Source organism: Paroedura picta, chromosome 6 (genome assembly GCF_049243985.1).
Source record: "Paroedura picta isolate Pp20150507F chromosome 6, Ppicta_v3.0, whole genome shotgun sequence".
Lineage (NCBI taxonomy): Eukaryota > Metazoa > Chordata > Lepidosauria > Squamata > Gekkonidae > Paroedura > Paroedura picta.
This window is the reverse complement of record NC_135374.1, coordinates 33966824-33981511: the sequence shown is the minus strand read 5'-3', so window position 1 is coordinate 33981511 and position 14688 is coordinate 33966824. Positions and strand designations below refer to the sequence as shown.

Here is a 14688-nt window from a genome sequence, read left to right as displayed (position 1 = left end):
ATTTTTTCCCATTTCCCCCAGTTAATGTTGCCCCCTTATATAAGTACATTGTACACATAGTTCATTGAGCAGGTAGAAAGAAACATGACACTGCCCTGCCCGGAGCCATTTAAACCAAACAGATGAGCAGCAGTCCCTGCCACTAAGCTCTTTGGGACCTCCTTATTTTCTGTTTCTCCACAGTATAATTATTTCTACCAAATCTGAATGCAGAAGGAGAAGGAACTGTGTATTAAATCTAAATGCTTTAGATATGGAGAGTAGGAGAGTTTTAGAGCAGCAACCAGAAATCTGTTTCAGACAAGAGATTGGGAATGCAATTTATATTTTAATTCTCTTCTCCTTTCCAGTGAGAAGATGTGATGTCACACAGTCTCCTCCCACAGTGTAAACTAAGCTCCTGTCAAAGTTTTGCTGCCCCTGTGACAGAGAGAACAGTTCACTGTACTGCAGCTGCATTACCTTGTATGACACCCCACAGCATCTTTAACCGTGCAAGTTTGGGTTTGAAAGCATGATTTCCAGGCTGGTCTTCCTACTCTTCTTTGGAAATATTTCACTAAATCTTGGAAATGCTCAGAAATTGCCAAGAGGCAAGTAGATATGTTTTTATTCTTTACTTTTGGGAAAATGCTTGGTCTTAATGAGGGAAACTTACTTTCTGTGTGCATGCAAGGATTAATGATAATGTGCTAGAGAAATGTAACAGGATAACAGACTAAAGTCTTTATACGAGAGAGGGAGAGAGAGAGAGAGAAAACAAGGTTTTAAAATCTTTGTATTGTATGAGCAAAACATTAAAAATAGCTTTGGTGCTTTGTGATTCCAACCAAGAAATCAGTCCTGCAAACAAATGGAAATAAAGTTCTTGAACATTTACTTCTCATGCAAGTATGTGATGTGACCTGTAAATAACATGCCCCCCAGTTTTTCACAGCATGTTTTATTCATGCTTGGTTTACAGATTTTGTTTTGCCAAGTATTTATCTTTCATTGCAACTTAAATTTGTAAAGGTGCATGATTTCCAAAAGCAGGGGACATCAGCAGACACTTGCCCTTGATCTTCTTTTTTGCTGCACATCTGTAATGTTAAATGGACACCATACTTGTAAAATTTGAGTAGTACGTTAGAATACCTTGGCATTAAAGCAATATCTCAGAGCTACATACTCTACCACTGATTTTGTAGAAGTGCTTCTCTGTGGATGTTGTGTACTTTGTAGAAGTACTAGGTGCAGCCCATTTCAAGCAGTGATTTTTAAGTTGTTCAGCTGCCAAAGGAAATGGTAAATCACAAAACTGTGTCCTTGATAGTTAAGGTCAAGATAACCAGTGTATGATGTGTTGATAGAAAAGATTTATCTTTGGCCTGTAAAACACTGAATATGCATTCATCTTGATGTTCAATATGAAAATGTATATTATTGATTGTTCATCCCTTGCGTTTATGCAAATTACATTTCTTAGACCATTTATGCACTGGATGTTTCATGCCAGGCTGCAGGCTGGAGCTTCAGTCGTGGCAGGTTGCCCCAACTCTTCCTGCACCCACATGGGGGAGCATTTGGCCTGGTGCACCTCATCCACCCCCGATTTGTACTCCTGCATGAGAACTGGGCAGTGAAGTGCCCAGTGCATGAACAGTCTTAGTTATCCAACTGATATTAGTGGAGTAGCTGCACAAACTAAAAATTGGGCACTACGGATAAGAAAATATTGTTTCATATGTAAAATAACACCTGAAATTCTGAAGTCCCCAAAGGTTAATGTAGTTAACATGGACTAGCACTTATTTGTGTTGCATTTTGGGGTTTAATGGTACGTATTATTTGTCTTTAGAACATGGAGCTCTTCCAACACTCCAACCTTGCAGATGGTTTTATTTGTCTTTCCTGTTCACTTTTGCGGGATGATAGCTATAACTATCCTTAACTATAGAATTCTGGCAAAGATAAATGTTTTAGCTTTTATGATGGAGTCAGCCTCCAGGAGCAGTCTCCTAAAACTATAAAGCAAAGTCACAAGTCTACTTAAATAAAAATGCAGCTGAAAAGCCTTTATATTATTTTCCTTGGGTTTCAAGTTAATCTCTCTCCTGGAGATGAATAAATATGTTCAGCTACTCCAGTGTGGACAGCTCTACTTTGAGACTATTCTCACTGAACTGGGCATCACTATACATTACTTTCTGGCTTGTTGGTATGAGGACATTCTGCTTGTAGTCTAACGACTTCAAGATTTGTCATTTTGGTCCACTGTCTAGTCAACTGGCCAATAATGAGCATTTTGTGCAAGCTTCACTTGTCAAAGATGGTGTAAGAAGGACTCTAATTGAGGTGGATGCTTTAATAATCCCTGTAAATTCCCGTGCCAGATTTATTTTTGGGTAGATTTCAGTGTCTGAAGTTTCTCAGTCTTACTATGGATGTAGAGTCCCAGTACTCTGTTTCCACTCCAGGAGGTGAAACCTACTTATTCCTGGCCTTATGTCATGAAATTGGATTTCCGTTCCTTGGTACAAGCAAAGAGAGAAAATCTGCTTCCTGCAGATGTGGGAAAGAGAGCCAACAATTTTGGATGCCAATTGCTCACTGAGCCATTGGAACTGATCACACAAGCATGCAATATTTGAAACATCAATGTGTAGGGTTTGGCTTTTCTTCAGGAGCTGATATGCTTCTACCTGCACAGGCACCTGTCTGAATATGATGATGAGAAACATTTGTTTTTACAATAGCAATTTTGGAATTGTCATTTGAGAATACTGCTTTCTGTAGTTCTTATTGGAAAGTTGGCTGTATGGTTATAGAAGAGCTATGGAAACAGAACTGATAGTTACAGTCAAGTCTCGACATTAAAGACAAGAGTTTAAAAGTTAAACTATTTTGTTTGCATGTACCTGCTTTTGTTAGCCTATCTTAATGCCACAGATATGGTTTATGACAGTGCTTGCAATTACATGTGATGGTAGCTAGTACTGATAAAACCAGAAACCTCTCTAAAATGTTCTGTTTTGTATCTATCTATTTATTTATTTATAAACCCCACAATAAGCTAAAACTCCCATTTAAAAAACCAATAGAAATTAACATTAACAAGTACAACAAGAATGGCGGTAAAAACAAGCCCTCCCCCACTGTGAAATGGCTCCCCTGCCAAGGCAACAAGGCAATAACTGCTGGCCACCACTGATAGAACAAACATGGTGGGGTGTCTTTCCAGTGGGTAACCCATCAGATTTCCCACTGCCCTGGCCTTAGCCATAAACCTGGCAGAAGAGCTCCATCTTGCGGACCCTGTGGAATGCTGAAAGCTCCCACGGGGCACATAGCTCTTCTGGGAGCTCATTCCACCAGGTAGGGGCCAGGACTGAAAAGGCCCTGGCCTTCTTCAAGGTCAAGCAAGCTTCCCTGGGCCCGGGAACAACCAATAAGTTGGTAGCTGCAGAGCACAAGGCCCTGCGGGGAGCATAGGACAACAGATGGTCTCACAGATATGTGGATCCCAGACCGCATAAGGCCTTAAAGGTCAGAACCAAAATCTTGAATCTGATCTGGGCCACAACTGGCAGCCAATGCAGCTGCCTCAGCACAGGTTGGATGTGGGCCCTCCAAGGCTTTTCTGTAGCCACATTCTAGTAGCCACATTCTAGTAGCCACATTTTGCACCAGCTGCAATTTCTGGGTCAGAGACAAGGGTAGGCCAGCATAGAGCAAATTACAGAAATCAATTCTAGAAGTGACCATCACATGGATCACCATGGCCAATGCTCACAATGCTTTGCCTGGCAAAGATGGAAAATGCCTGGCAGGTTACCTTCTTGACCTGTGCCTCCATCGTCAGTGAGGTATCCAAGGTCACTCCTAGATTCCTAGCCTGAGGCACACTGGTCAGTTACATCCCGGCCAAGATGGGTAAGCGCGCTTCCAGTTCTGCCTCTTCCTACCCAACCACAGGACCTCTATCTTGGAGGGGTTGAGTTTTAAGGTATCCTTCACCTTAAACATAAGGAAAGTCTCATCTCTTCCAACACTATGCTAGTGTGGTGTAGTGGTTCAGTATGGTGGACTCTAATCCAGAGAATCAGGTTTGATTCCCCACTCTTCCACATGAAACCTGCTGGGTGACCTTGAGCCAATCACAGTTCTCTCAGAATTCTTAGTCCAATCTACTTCACAAGGTGACTGTTGTGGGGAGAGGAAAGGAATGTGATTGTAGACTCCTTCGGGTGTAGAAAAGTGGGGTATGAATAAACAACTCTTCTTCTACCCAGAATAAAATTTTGTTGGTCTTGAAGATGCCACTGGATAAAATCTTTCTTCTTCTCCTCCTCCTCTTCCTCCTACTCCTCCACCTCCTGATCATTGAACAATGAAAGGGTCTTATTAAATAGTTGCCCACGTATATAGTTTAAATGCCAGTTTATACACTGGCAAAGATTTTATATTTAGCCTGTATTTAGCCTGTTCAGTGCTTATGGGTACTGTGAAGGAACAGACTCATAAGCTCCATTTTCTTGGGTTCAGGGAGCTTGGAAAATGCCCCACAGTCATCCTGAGTCTCCAGTTAGTGACTGCCACTAACTTACTCCCAAAGGCATGCCAACTTCTCTTTGGGTAGTAACTACTTGCACCAACAAATTTGAAAGCGTATCTCCTGCTAGATAGATTGGTATATTTAGCACACTTTATCTGTGCTGACATTTAAAGGCTTTGCCTAGTTGCTTCATCTCTCACTTCACTCATACTAGTGAGCAAGGGGACAGTCTCTGACAGATTGATGTTTTCAAGCTTTAGATAAGGCAAATTCAACCATTTTTCCTTCTCTTTGCCACTCTTTGGAAAGCAGGCCTGAATAAGTGTGTGTTCATGGAGATCAGGTTTTGAGCATTCAAAATATGTTTTAATAGCCAAAAATGTTTCATAAACAAAAATAGTACACATAATCCTTTTAAGCATCAGCCTGAGCAAAGAAATAGTGGAAGTATACAGTCCCCTGCTTTAACATGAAACTACAATTTGCCATTTTGACTGAACAGCAAACTATTCTTTGTTCTCTTTCTTTCAAATGATGGTTAAACCAGACTTTGGAATCCTGGTATAGATGGAAGGAAGAAAATCATAGTTGGTTGGTCCAGATGTACTGACAAGCTATGGTATCTGGAAAAGCTGAAGTCTTTAATTGTCAAGAGATTTTTGAAAAGGCCAAGGCCAATTGTGCAAGTAAAGGGAAAATGTTTTATTACTCTGCTAAAAAAATTGTTTCACGTACTTTCAACAAGAGATCAGGATCAGTAACCAGTGTTTCCCAGTTCTATCTCAGAAACATGGAGTATATGAGGTCCATGGACACTGTGTTCATGCAACAGTATCTGGCATTTTTATGGCCACTTTTTTTTTAGAGGAGTCTTGAGGCTATGGTTCAACTGGCCAGATACAGTCATCTCTGTAATTGCTACCACTGTGGGAAAATCTCTATTTCCCAGCATGTGAAGTACTAGATGGCATTGCCAGAACATGGTGAATCTTGCAGCAGTAAGAACTACTATTGCACTGAATTTGCTGTGGGAATGGAAGTTACATGAAAGTGGGAGTCTCTGTGGAGGGTTCTGTGATTATACTTTACACACAAATAACTTACCTGCCATATCTGTTTCCCTTTTCTATCCCCTGCATTCATTTCAGAAAAATTTCTCAACACAATCTTTTTTGAAAATTTCTTCTTTCTGCTAATAGAATACATGTTTCTGGAAATAGGAAGATCTATTGTGCTTATGAGCAAGACTATTAATGATCTAGATGAGGGGGTGGAGGGACTACTCATCAAGTTTGCAGATGACACCAAATTGGGAGGACTGGCAAATACTCCGGAAGATAGAGACAGAGTTCAACGAGATCTGAACACAATGGAAAAATGGGCAAATGAGAACAAGATGCAATTTAATAAAGATAAGTGTAAAGTTCTGCATCTGGGTCAGAAAAATGAAAAGCATGCCTAATGGATGGGGGATACGCTTCTAGGTAACACTGTGTATGAACGAGACCTTGGGGTACTTGTGGATTGTAAACTAAACATGAGCAGGCAGTGTGATGCAGCGGTAAAAAAGGCAAATGCCACTTTGGGCTGTATCAACAGAGGCATCACATCAAAATCACAAGATGTCATAGTCCCATTGTATACGGCACTGGTCAGACCGCACTTGGAGTACTGTGTGCAGTTCTGGAGGCCTCACTTCAAGAAGGATGTAGATAAAATTGAAAGGGTACAGAGGAGAGCGACAAAGATGATCTGGGGCCAAGGGCCAAGCCCTATGAAGATAGGTTGAGGGACTTGGGAATGTTCAGCCTGGAGAAAAGGAGGTCGAGAGGGGACATGATAGCCCTCTTTAAGTATTTGAAAGGTTGTCACTTGGAGGAGGGCAGGATGCTGTTTCTGTTGGCTGCAGAGGAGAGGACACGCAGTAATGGGTTTAAACTTCAAGTACAACGATATAGGCTAGATATCAGGAAAAAGTTTTTCACAGTCAGAGTAGTTCAGCAGTGGAATAGGCTGCCTAAGGAGGTGGTGAGCTCCCCCTCACTGGCAGTCTTCAAGCAAAGGTTGGATACACACTTTTCTTGGATGCTTTAGGATGCTTAGGGCTGATCCTGCGTTGAGCAGGGGGTTGGACTAGATGGCCTGTATGGCCCCTTCCAACTCTATGATTCTATGATTCTATGATTCTATGATTCTAACTCTTCTTCTTCATCTATGATGACCACAGCTAGCTCATATCTCTCCTGTTTAATTCACATTCTCTTTCTCAAAGACTTTATTTTAGCTCTTCCATGAATTATTCCTTGGTTGAATAAGCCTATAAGTAATAAGTATCCCATTTCTAGTATTCTTTGTTGTGTTTCTTTACTTTAGCTGTCCTGTTTGTATCCAAGTACAGTGTTTCTGGATTATCTAGGAATAAGGTGGCTTTGCTTCAAAATCAAGCAGTGTTTGTCTTTGGTTACAGACTTTGGAGATTTATGTAGTTTTAATAAACGAACAGAGCACTGCCTACTGGGCAGGCAGAATTCCATTTAATTTCATATAGATAAACATATGCAGTAAACCAGTGGTCCCCAACCCCCGGTCCAGGGACCGGGACCGGTCCGTAAATCAGTCGGTACCGGGCCACGGCTCCTCCTCGTCCTCCCTGCTGCCTCGGGAGCTGCCCTGCCACTCTGCCGCTGGCTCACCTTTGGTGCTCTCCAGTGGCCACCATGGCTGGGGCTCCCCCCACCCACCCAGCATGGCACTGCGCAGCTGCTGCTGGCAGCACCTCCCAGCGGGCGGCGGAAAGTCAGAGGCACCGATGGGAAAGCAAGTGGAGCAGGAGCTCAGGCGGCGGCATCCCTCGGCAAAAGACTACCCCCCCCCCAGCCCTCAGTAAAATTGTCAAGTGTTGACCGGTCCCTGGTGATAAAAAGCTTGGGGACCACTGCTGTAAACAATCTTTTTGACAGCAAAGAAAAAAAATGCATTTCTTCTTAGTGCTGATGTGCTAGTCCAAATGGTGCAAGGTCTCTTGCTAGAATGTGGAAATTGGTTTTATATTTGTACTAAACACACAAAGTAATTCACAAAATTAGGTCAGATATATGAAACCACAAATAAAAAGACATACTAAAATTAAAAAATTAAATGCTGCAACAGGTATTTACATCCCATTACTTATAAGGGAAACCTATGCAAAATGAGGATTGTTCAATTCTCAGTGGGAATAGGGGTAAGAAGGAGCAAGACTGTTATGGCTATGGACAGGTAGAGTTTAAATGTTTTAAATATGACTACTGGGTTGAGAATAGATATCTCAGCAAGGGGGCATGGTCAGGATTCAATTCTGTAAAATATATAGATGTGAGATACATAAGGGAGAAAATGCTCCCAGATGATTAAACTGTATGAAAGAACACAAGATCTGTGCTAGAAGAAGAATCCCCTTCCTTTCCTCTCCCCACAACAGACACCCTGTGGGGTAGATGAGGCTGAGAGAGCCCTGATATTACTACTTGGTCAGAACATCTTTTTCGGTGCTGTGGCAAGCCCAGGTCAGCCAGCTGGCTGCATGTGGAAGAGCAGCAAGGAATCAAACCTGGCTCACCAGATTAAAAGTCCATGCTCCTAACCACTACACCAAGCTGACTCTCTCGCAACCCCTTTGGGACCACTATTTGTCTTATGGTGTCTCTATATTTCCTCTAACAAGACAAATATCAACTTGTGCAGGGATGGTCTGATGTCATGGAAACAGTGTTGGGTCCCATCAGAATTTAGGCCTCCCATGCCTGCTATTTGTGGAAAAAAACTGTGCTAGAGATCTGATCACAGATTTTCCAAGGTTATATATATTTCCTTCAGTTCTAAGATGGCATGGGCCATTTAAAGTTACCACCAATGTTCCTGAAATTCATGCTGAAACTGATCTCACTATTTCATATACCCTCTATTGACGCAACCACCTGCATGAATGTTGTGACTATCAGAATGGGGAGTGGTTTGTTTTCTGTTACATACTTGTAGCAGCTTGTCATGTTGAATTTGCCACCATTAGTAACTACTGAGCTGTGCTACACAATATAAATAGTTATTAATCCAGTTGTTATCTTGCATATCCCATGATATCCCTTGAAAATCCAGGGCATTTGCCAGCTATTAAGTGCTTCAATAAACTACCAAGAAGATCAAACAAGTATGGCTAAATTTGCTATTTAAAGGCCCATCGTAGGTTCTAACCACTACTATTTGCAACCATCTTCCTTCCTTTTTCAAGATCATAAGGGTTGGAGTAGAAATGCCAGAAAGATAATACAACTGAGTCTTGACTGAATTTTGGGGCAAAGATAGAAGGAATATATTCAAAGACATTATATGTTCAAAGCAAGGGGATGTTATGGATCCTTTTCTATTGTTAAAAATCCAGTTATAGCCATTGTAGCCAAATTTTGACTGAGGCCATGTAGGGAGTGGAGAATTATATTTGACCTTCCACCCTGCCATAGTTTCAATAAAAACCGATCCTGAAAAAGATTTTGAGCTGCTTTGGGATAACCTCCTATAGACTGAGAAGAGTGACATTAAATGATCATTAAATTATTGATATTTTTTGCCAGTTACAAAAATGCAAGGGTAACAAATAACTCCCATGGGTGATGTAGCTGCAATTAACAGGTCAAAACAAGCTGAACAGATTTAATTATTATAATTGTATCTAGTTTTTCAGGCAAAAATTGTTGTCAGTGAAGCTCATATATCATTTATATTTCAGTACAAAGTGGTGGCAATTAGTACTATATTTACATGCAAATAAGACATGGGCTCCTCTTTCAAATATGTATACTATAATTCCTTATTTATTTATAATTACATTTCTACACTGCCCGTCCTAGTATTTACCTTCTCAGGGCGGTTTATAACATTTAAATATATAATAATTTAAATACATAAAACAAACAGTATAAATTACATCAAACCCAGATCAGCTAAAAATCTAGATTTCTGTATCTGCCCCCCAGCCTACATGGGTAGATTGTTCTTATGGATAGCCCATTTAGGTGGTGCCATAAAAATAAGACAGACTCCAGAAGAGGGACTGGAAGGAAAAGGTAGAGTAGATGGTAATTGTAGTGGGATTACATGTGGACTGGAGGTACAACTCAACAAACTGTTTGTCAAGTTCATCACAGTCACTAAGGCCATCTTAGAGAATGGCAACTCTAACCCACGCCTGCCGAAGCCTCTGAAAAGTACCGTGCTTTTACTTCATCGCTATACATGCCACATGCCAAGGCTCTCCCAATGACCAAAGCTAACCAGAATATTCTAGCAATGGACCAGCCTGGAAGGAATATCAACTTCCCTTAGGAAGGTATACGGCCTCTTCCATTTCCACTCAATCTGAGTGGGCTTGGGGCAGAAGCATCCAGTAGCTCCCTCTGCATTGTCCCCATAGTGGCAGTTTGTTCTGTAAAGCTCATGCTGGAGCATCCCCTGCTTTCAACATTTTGATCTGAGAATTTATTGTTTCACTACAGAGCTGATCTCTTGGCTTCAGTTGCCGGCAAGTTCAGGCAGAATTTTACTGTATTGATTATGCTCAGTCTGCATTTGTGCTAAATCAGCTTTTTTCAACCAGGCTAGCTGGAAGAGAATAGATTGGGACAATGTGTCTGCCATGCCAAAATTCTATAGGAAAGTTTTGTTGCTACATGTTTCCCAAAGCACTGTAACATTATCACAAGCAATTTGAAATAAAAACAAATGTTCAAGTTTTTCCATAATGTCTCATATGCTTGCTAATCCTCAGGCAGTTCTAAGAAGGGTGCCTCCCAGAACACTAACCCATTTGACCTAACTGGTTTCTGCCTCTGAATGAAGCAAGCTGCCTAAATAGATATATGATAGACTTAACTTTGTTTGACAGAAATGACAAGAGTTCATGGCCACCTGAATTAAACTTGGAAGGGTATGCAACCAATATGTCTCAAAGAAAACCTTCATCCATTCACTGATACAACTGTAGTACAACAGAATAGACTTGGCAAGAAATGAAGCTTGGTAAACACTACAGAATGAATGCAGCGAAGCTAAACAAGATAGCTGCCCTATAGAAACAAGACTAAACAAGCTGAGTCGGAGAACGGAACTTCATATTGCTGCTGAATTTCTCCTGAATCGGATTTTTGTAGTGCTGATGTCGGAAATATAATCTTTTTTTTTTGGCATTCATAGATGGCATTACAAGATGTACTTATAGATATCTATTTGGTCATGAATTGTAGATTTGTGCATTTGACAGAATGGCTACAGAAAGTGCAGGGGAAGGCAAATTTGTTCAAACTGGATCCCATAGCCAGCAAAATGTAGGTCATCTACTCTGTACCCTTTCCCAAATGATTGTAGTCAGCCAACATTTCAGAAATTAACACCAGATGACCAGCATATTATTTCCCCTCTTTTCTTTTGTTTTCTAGCATCTCCAGGTTTCCCTCTCTCCTGCTTTTAGAGTATGGCAAATTGTATGGAAAACTATATTAGTGTTCATAAATTCCTGTGTCAAATGAGCATGTCTTTGTGGTGAGGCTAAGCATGATTGGAATTAATCTTGCCTTTGGTTTATCAGAAGGCGCTAGGTGAGCTGAACATTTTTGGTTACAATCAATAAGCAGAGTGGCACAGAGACAAGTTAATGTGGTTACCGCATTGCTGGTGCACCTGTTGATCCAGCATAGTGGACATGGGGCTTTTATGTGGCAGCTTTATCTGCAGTTTTGCTGCCCTGTCCCCCAGCAGTAGCTACCCTCCCCCTGGGATTTTTCCTTGTAAGACAAAAAATCAACAATTGAATATTGCTTATTGCTATAACATCACGCCAATTGCTTTAATTTTTACAAAAGTACGTCTCTATCCCATTTCATTGTGAAGTTATGCCTTTCTTCATAGGTCTCTGTAGCTGTAGCTGAAGGAGATAGATTTTATTTAACAAATAATGCCCCCACTGTGGGTGTGGAATGGCTGCTGCAGGGACAGTGTCAGGGAAAATAGCTGTCATGTGGGCAAGAGAATCCAATATTTACCCCACACTGCATCCATCTAGGTGCTTAGACCTTTTCTTAAACTTGGCAGCTAAGCAAGGGGACAAAGATCAGAGAACAGCTGTGGAAACTCCAGGAGCTACACAAATGCACCATGATGCTGTGGAGAAGCAGGGGGGAAAAAAAGCATCACTGACAAGATTCCAGTTGGCATGGAAATTGAGGCAGATAACCTGTGAGGAAATGGCTCATGTCAAATGTACTATGTCTGCCTTCCTTTAAGAACTAATTGGGAGGAAATCTGTAGCTCAGAAGCAGAATTTATGCTTTCCATAGGCCCATTATGCACGGCTGCCGAAACGGCGATTTTGGGTCACATGGAAAACCCAGAGGGGGAAGACGCAAAGCACACCGGTTATGCACGGGAGTGGGCGCGACAGCGGCAAAACCCAGAGTAACCAATTATGCACGCGGCAATCCTGGCGCCACTTCTGTTTGCACCGCGGTCACCCGAAAGCTGCGCTTTCTTCCGCGTTTTGCTCACGTGGCTTTTTCGGCGGCATGCACCAAAACTGCGGCCAGTTGCAGCCGGCTCCATGTGTTATCGGTGATTTGAGTCGCCGCCATTCCATCCCGAATGTGCGTTATTCCCCCTGTGCATAATGGGTCATATAGAGGACTCCAGATTAGAAGAAGACTTGGTTTTTATACCCTGCTTTTCACTGTCCTTCAGTCTCAAAGCAGCCTGCAATCACCTTCCCTTCCTCTCACTACAACAGACATGCTGTGACGTAGGTAAGGCTGAGACCATTTCCGCACAAGGAATTTGTCCCTGCATAGCCTGTCATTGCTCATGGATTTTAGTGCTGCTTCCTCATTACATCGGCAGTAACCCATAGCACTCCAGTGGGTGGTGTGGGTTTTCATTCAGTTTGGTCCACAATGAGTGAAATCGCAAAATCCCATTACCCCTTTCTTATCGCACTGCAAATCGGAGCTAAATCAGAGGCAGTAGTGTTGTGCCTGCCCTTACACCTGTCTTCCCCTCCCCATTTCCAGATCTTTTTTTTTTAATGTAGTCCGTGTAACGATGGGACCACAAAGCTACGTGCCCTCAGTTTGAATATAATGTTCTCTTCAGTGTGCACAGTAATATTGGGATCAAGCAGCAACCCTATCTAAAACACATTCCTGTTGGGTTTTCTGATGGTGGGGTATTAGCTTAGCATCCGTGCTCTGTGTTTTAAATCTTCATGGCCATCCTATCACAAATCTACCCAAACATAAAGACAGATAATTATACATAGAATCCCAAAAAGAGATCTAAATAAATGTTTTATTGTTGTGGCATGATCATTCAGCAATGTGGAGGTGTAGGTTTATTTTTAAAATATTTTACTGTTTTGGCGTGTCCCATGGCAAAGTGGAAGTGTTTTTTTTTTAATTAATTTTGGGACTGAGGGGAAGATGGAAATTTGAGTCCCCAAAACCACTGCTGTGAAGGGATTGGTGGCTTGTATTGATTGACAACCTGAGGAGCCGGGGGAAAACTTTGGGTTGTCCACACTTCCTGCTTCTCCACCACCTTGTCGGGAGGCAAGAAGCCATAATGAGACGGTGGGATAATGTGGGAGGGGTCTCCTGTCAGGAAGCTTCCAAATGTGCAGTTGACTATCATGATTTTGCTAGCAGAAGGTGGCGTACATTTTACGCCTCCATGCGGAAATGGTATGAGAGAGCTTCTGACAGGACTGCCTTAGGCATTAGAGAGCAGCTGTGTAATGAACAGACAGGGCCAATCAAATTGAATGAAGACTTTGATTCTGTATAAGACAATTGCCATGCTCGATGGCATCTTCAACAGTCTTCAATAGTCTGAGTTGGTGAGCAAGTTGTGCTTTAGGGATGAATTTATTGAGAATTAAAGAAGTCTAAGTAGGGATACTGAGAATGTACCAGGAAATATAAATGCTGAGGTTAGCTTTATTGTTTGCAGTAGTTTTGTTGTTACCTACTTTAAATCCAGACTTCATAAGGAGAAAGGTAGGCCTGCAAGGATTTTCAAGAAATAAAACGAATAGTAAAACAGACAGGCTTTTGGAGGTAACTATCATTCCCCACAGAGAAAACTAGACTGTTCCCCAGTCAGATGATGAAAGCTACATTCCCCGTTCAGTTCCCCCCGTCATTGTGCCTCGCAGCTTCATATACATGCTACAGACACTTGTTATTTGGCTCCTTGAAAGACTATGATTTGCTTTATTCAGTTCTATATTTCTCATCTGTGCTGTCTTAGGTAACACTTGCCCTCAACCTCAGCATGTGTTTTCATTTATTTATTGTCAAACAATGGTTTGTTATACTGTATTTGGCCTCCTGAGCATACATGTTGAATATGGCAAAAAAAGGGAGGGGGTTAAGAGTTCACAGAGGATAAGCCTATCAAGCCATGATGAATAAAGGGAGATTCCACATCCAGAGACAATACACTTCTGAATACTAGGGGGCTTTACGCACCGGGATCTTTGTAGCAAATTGGTCACTGAATGAAAAATCGCCATTTAAAATAGTGGAATTCGTCGTTATGCATACCTGCCTTTGTAGTGGAATCCAGTTGCGTTTTGTAGCGTTTCCCACAGGCTTCCGGTCTCGGCAGAAATCGCTAGAAAGGAAGCGCTATTGCCGAGCTCATCCCACCCCTGGCCGTCAAGCAGCCAATGGGCAGCCGTTAGCATGCTCCCAAACAGCCCCTTTCCCTTTAAGAAAGGTTTTTTTTTAAAAAAAAAACACACCCATTGTAACGAATCTGTGTAGATTTGTTGCAACGGAGAGACCCATCCAGCTGCCTGGTGTGTTTGAGCTGTCATTTGATCGTTGCCACGCTGCCTCCGAGTGAAACCCCCCCCCTCACGGGCCCGATTTTCGGCTGAATGACTGTGTAAAAAATAAAGTGACTGCTTAGTAGTGTGCTTAGTGACTGAAGTGTGCTTAGTGACTGAAGGGGAGGGACTGAAGCCGGGGAAGCCTCTGTTTGAGCTGTCATTTGATCGTTGCCACGCTGCCTCCGAGTCAAAAAAAAAATCCCCCCTCCCCCCCCTCTCACGGGCCCGATTTTCGGCTGAA

At 42.0% G+C, this 14688-nt stretch overlaps 1 protein-coding gene across 20 annotated transcripts in view; it reads left to right on the top strand.

The window, feature by feature from the left end:
* Positions 1–408: 408 nt before the first annotated feature.
* Positions 409–14688, top strand: part of ABI3BP (ABI family member 3 binding protein) — a 165553-nt gene continuing 151273 nt past the window's right edge. For 10 of the 20 annotated variants that reach the window (XM_077342090.1, XM_077342085.1, XM_077342089.1 and 7 more), the window contains exon 1: positions 409–593. In XM_077342090.1, coding sequence (XP_077198205.1) covers positions 515–593 — 79 coding nt within the window. In that variant the 5' untranslated portion in view covers positions 409–514. The remainder of the gene's footprint in view (positions 594–14688) is intronic. The other 10 variants (XM_077342103.1, XM_077342101.1, XM_077342102.1 and 7 more) reach the window with 1 other exon arrangement.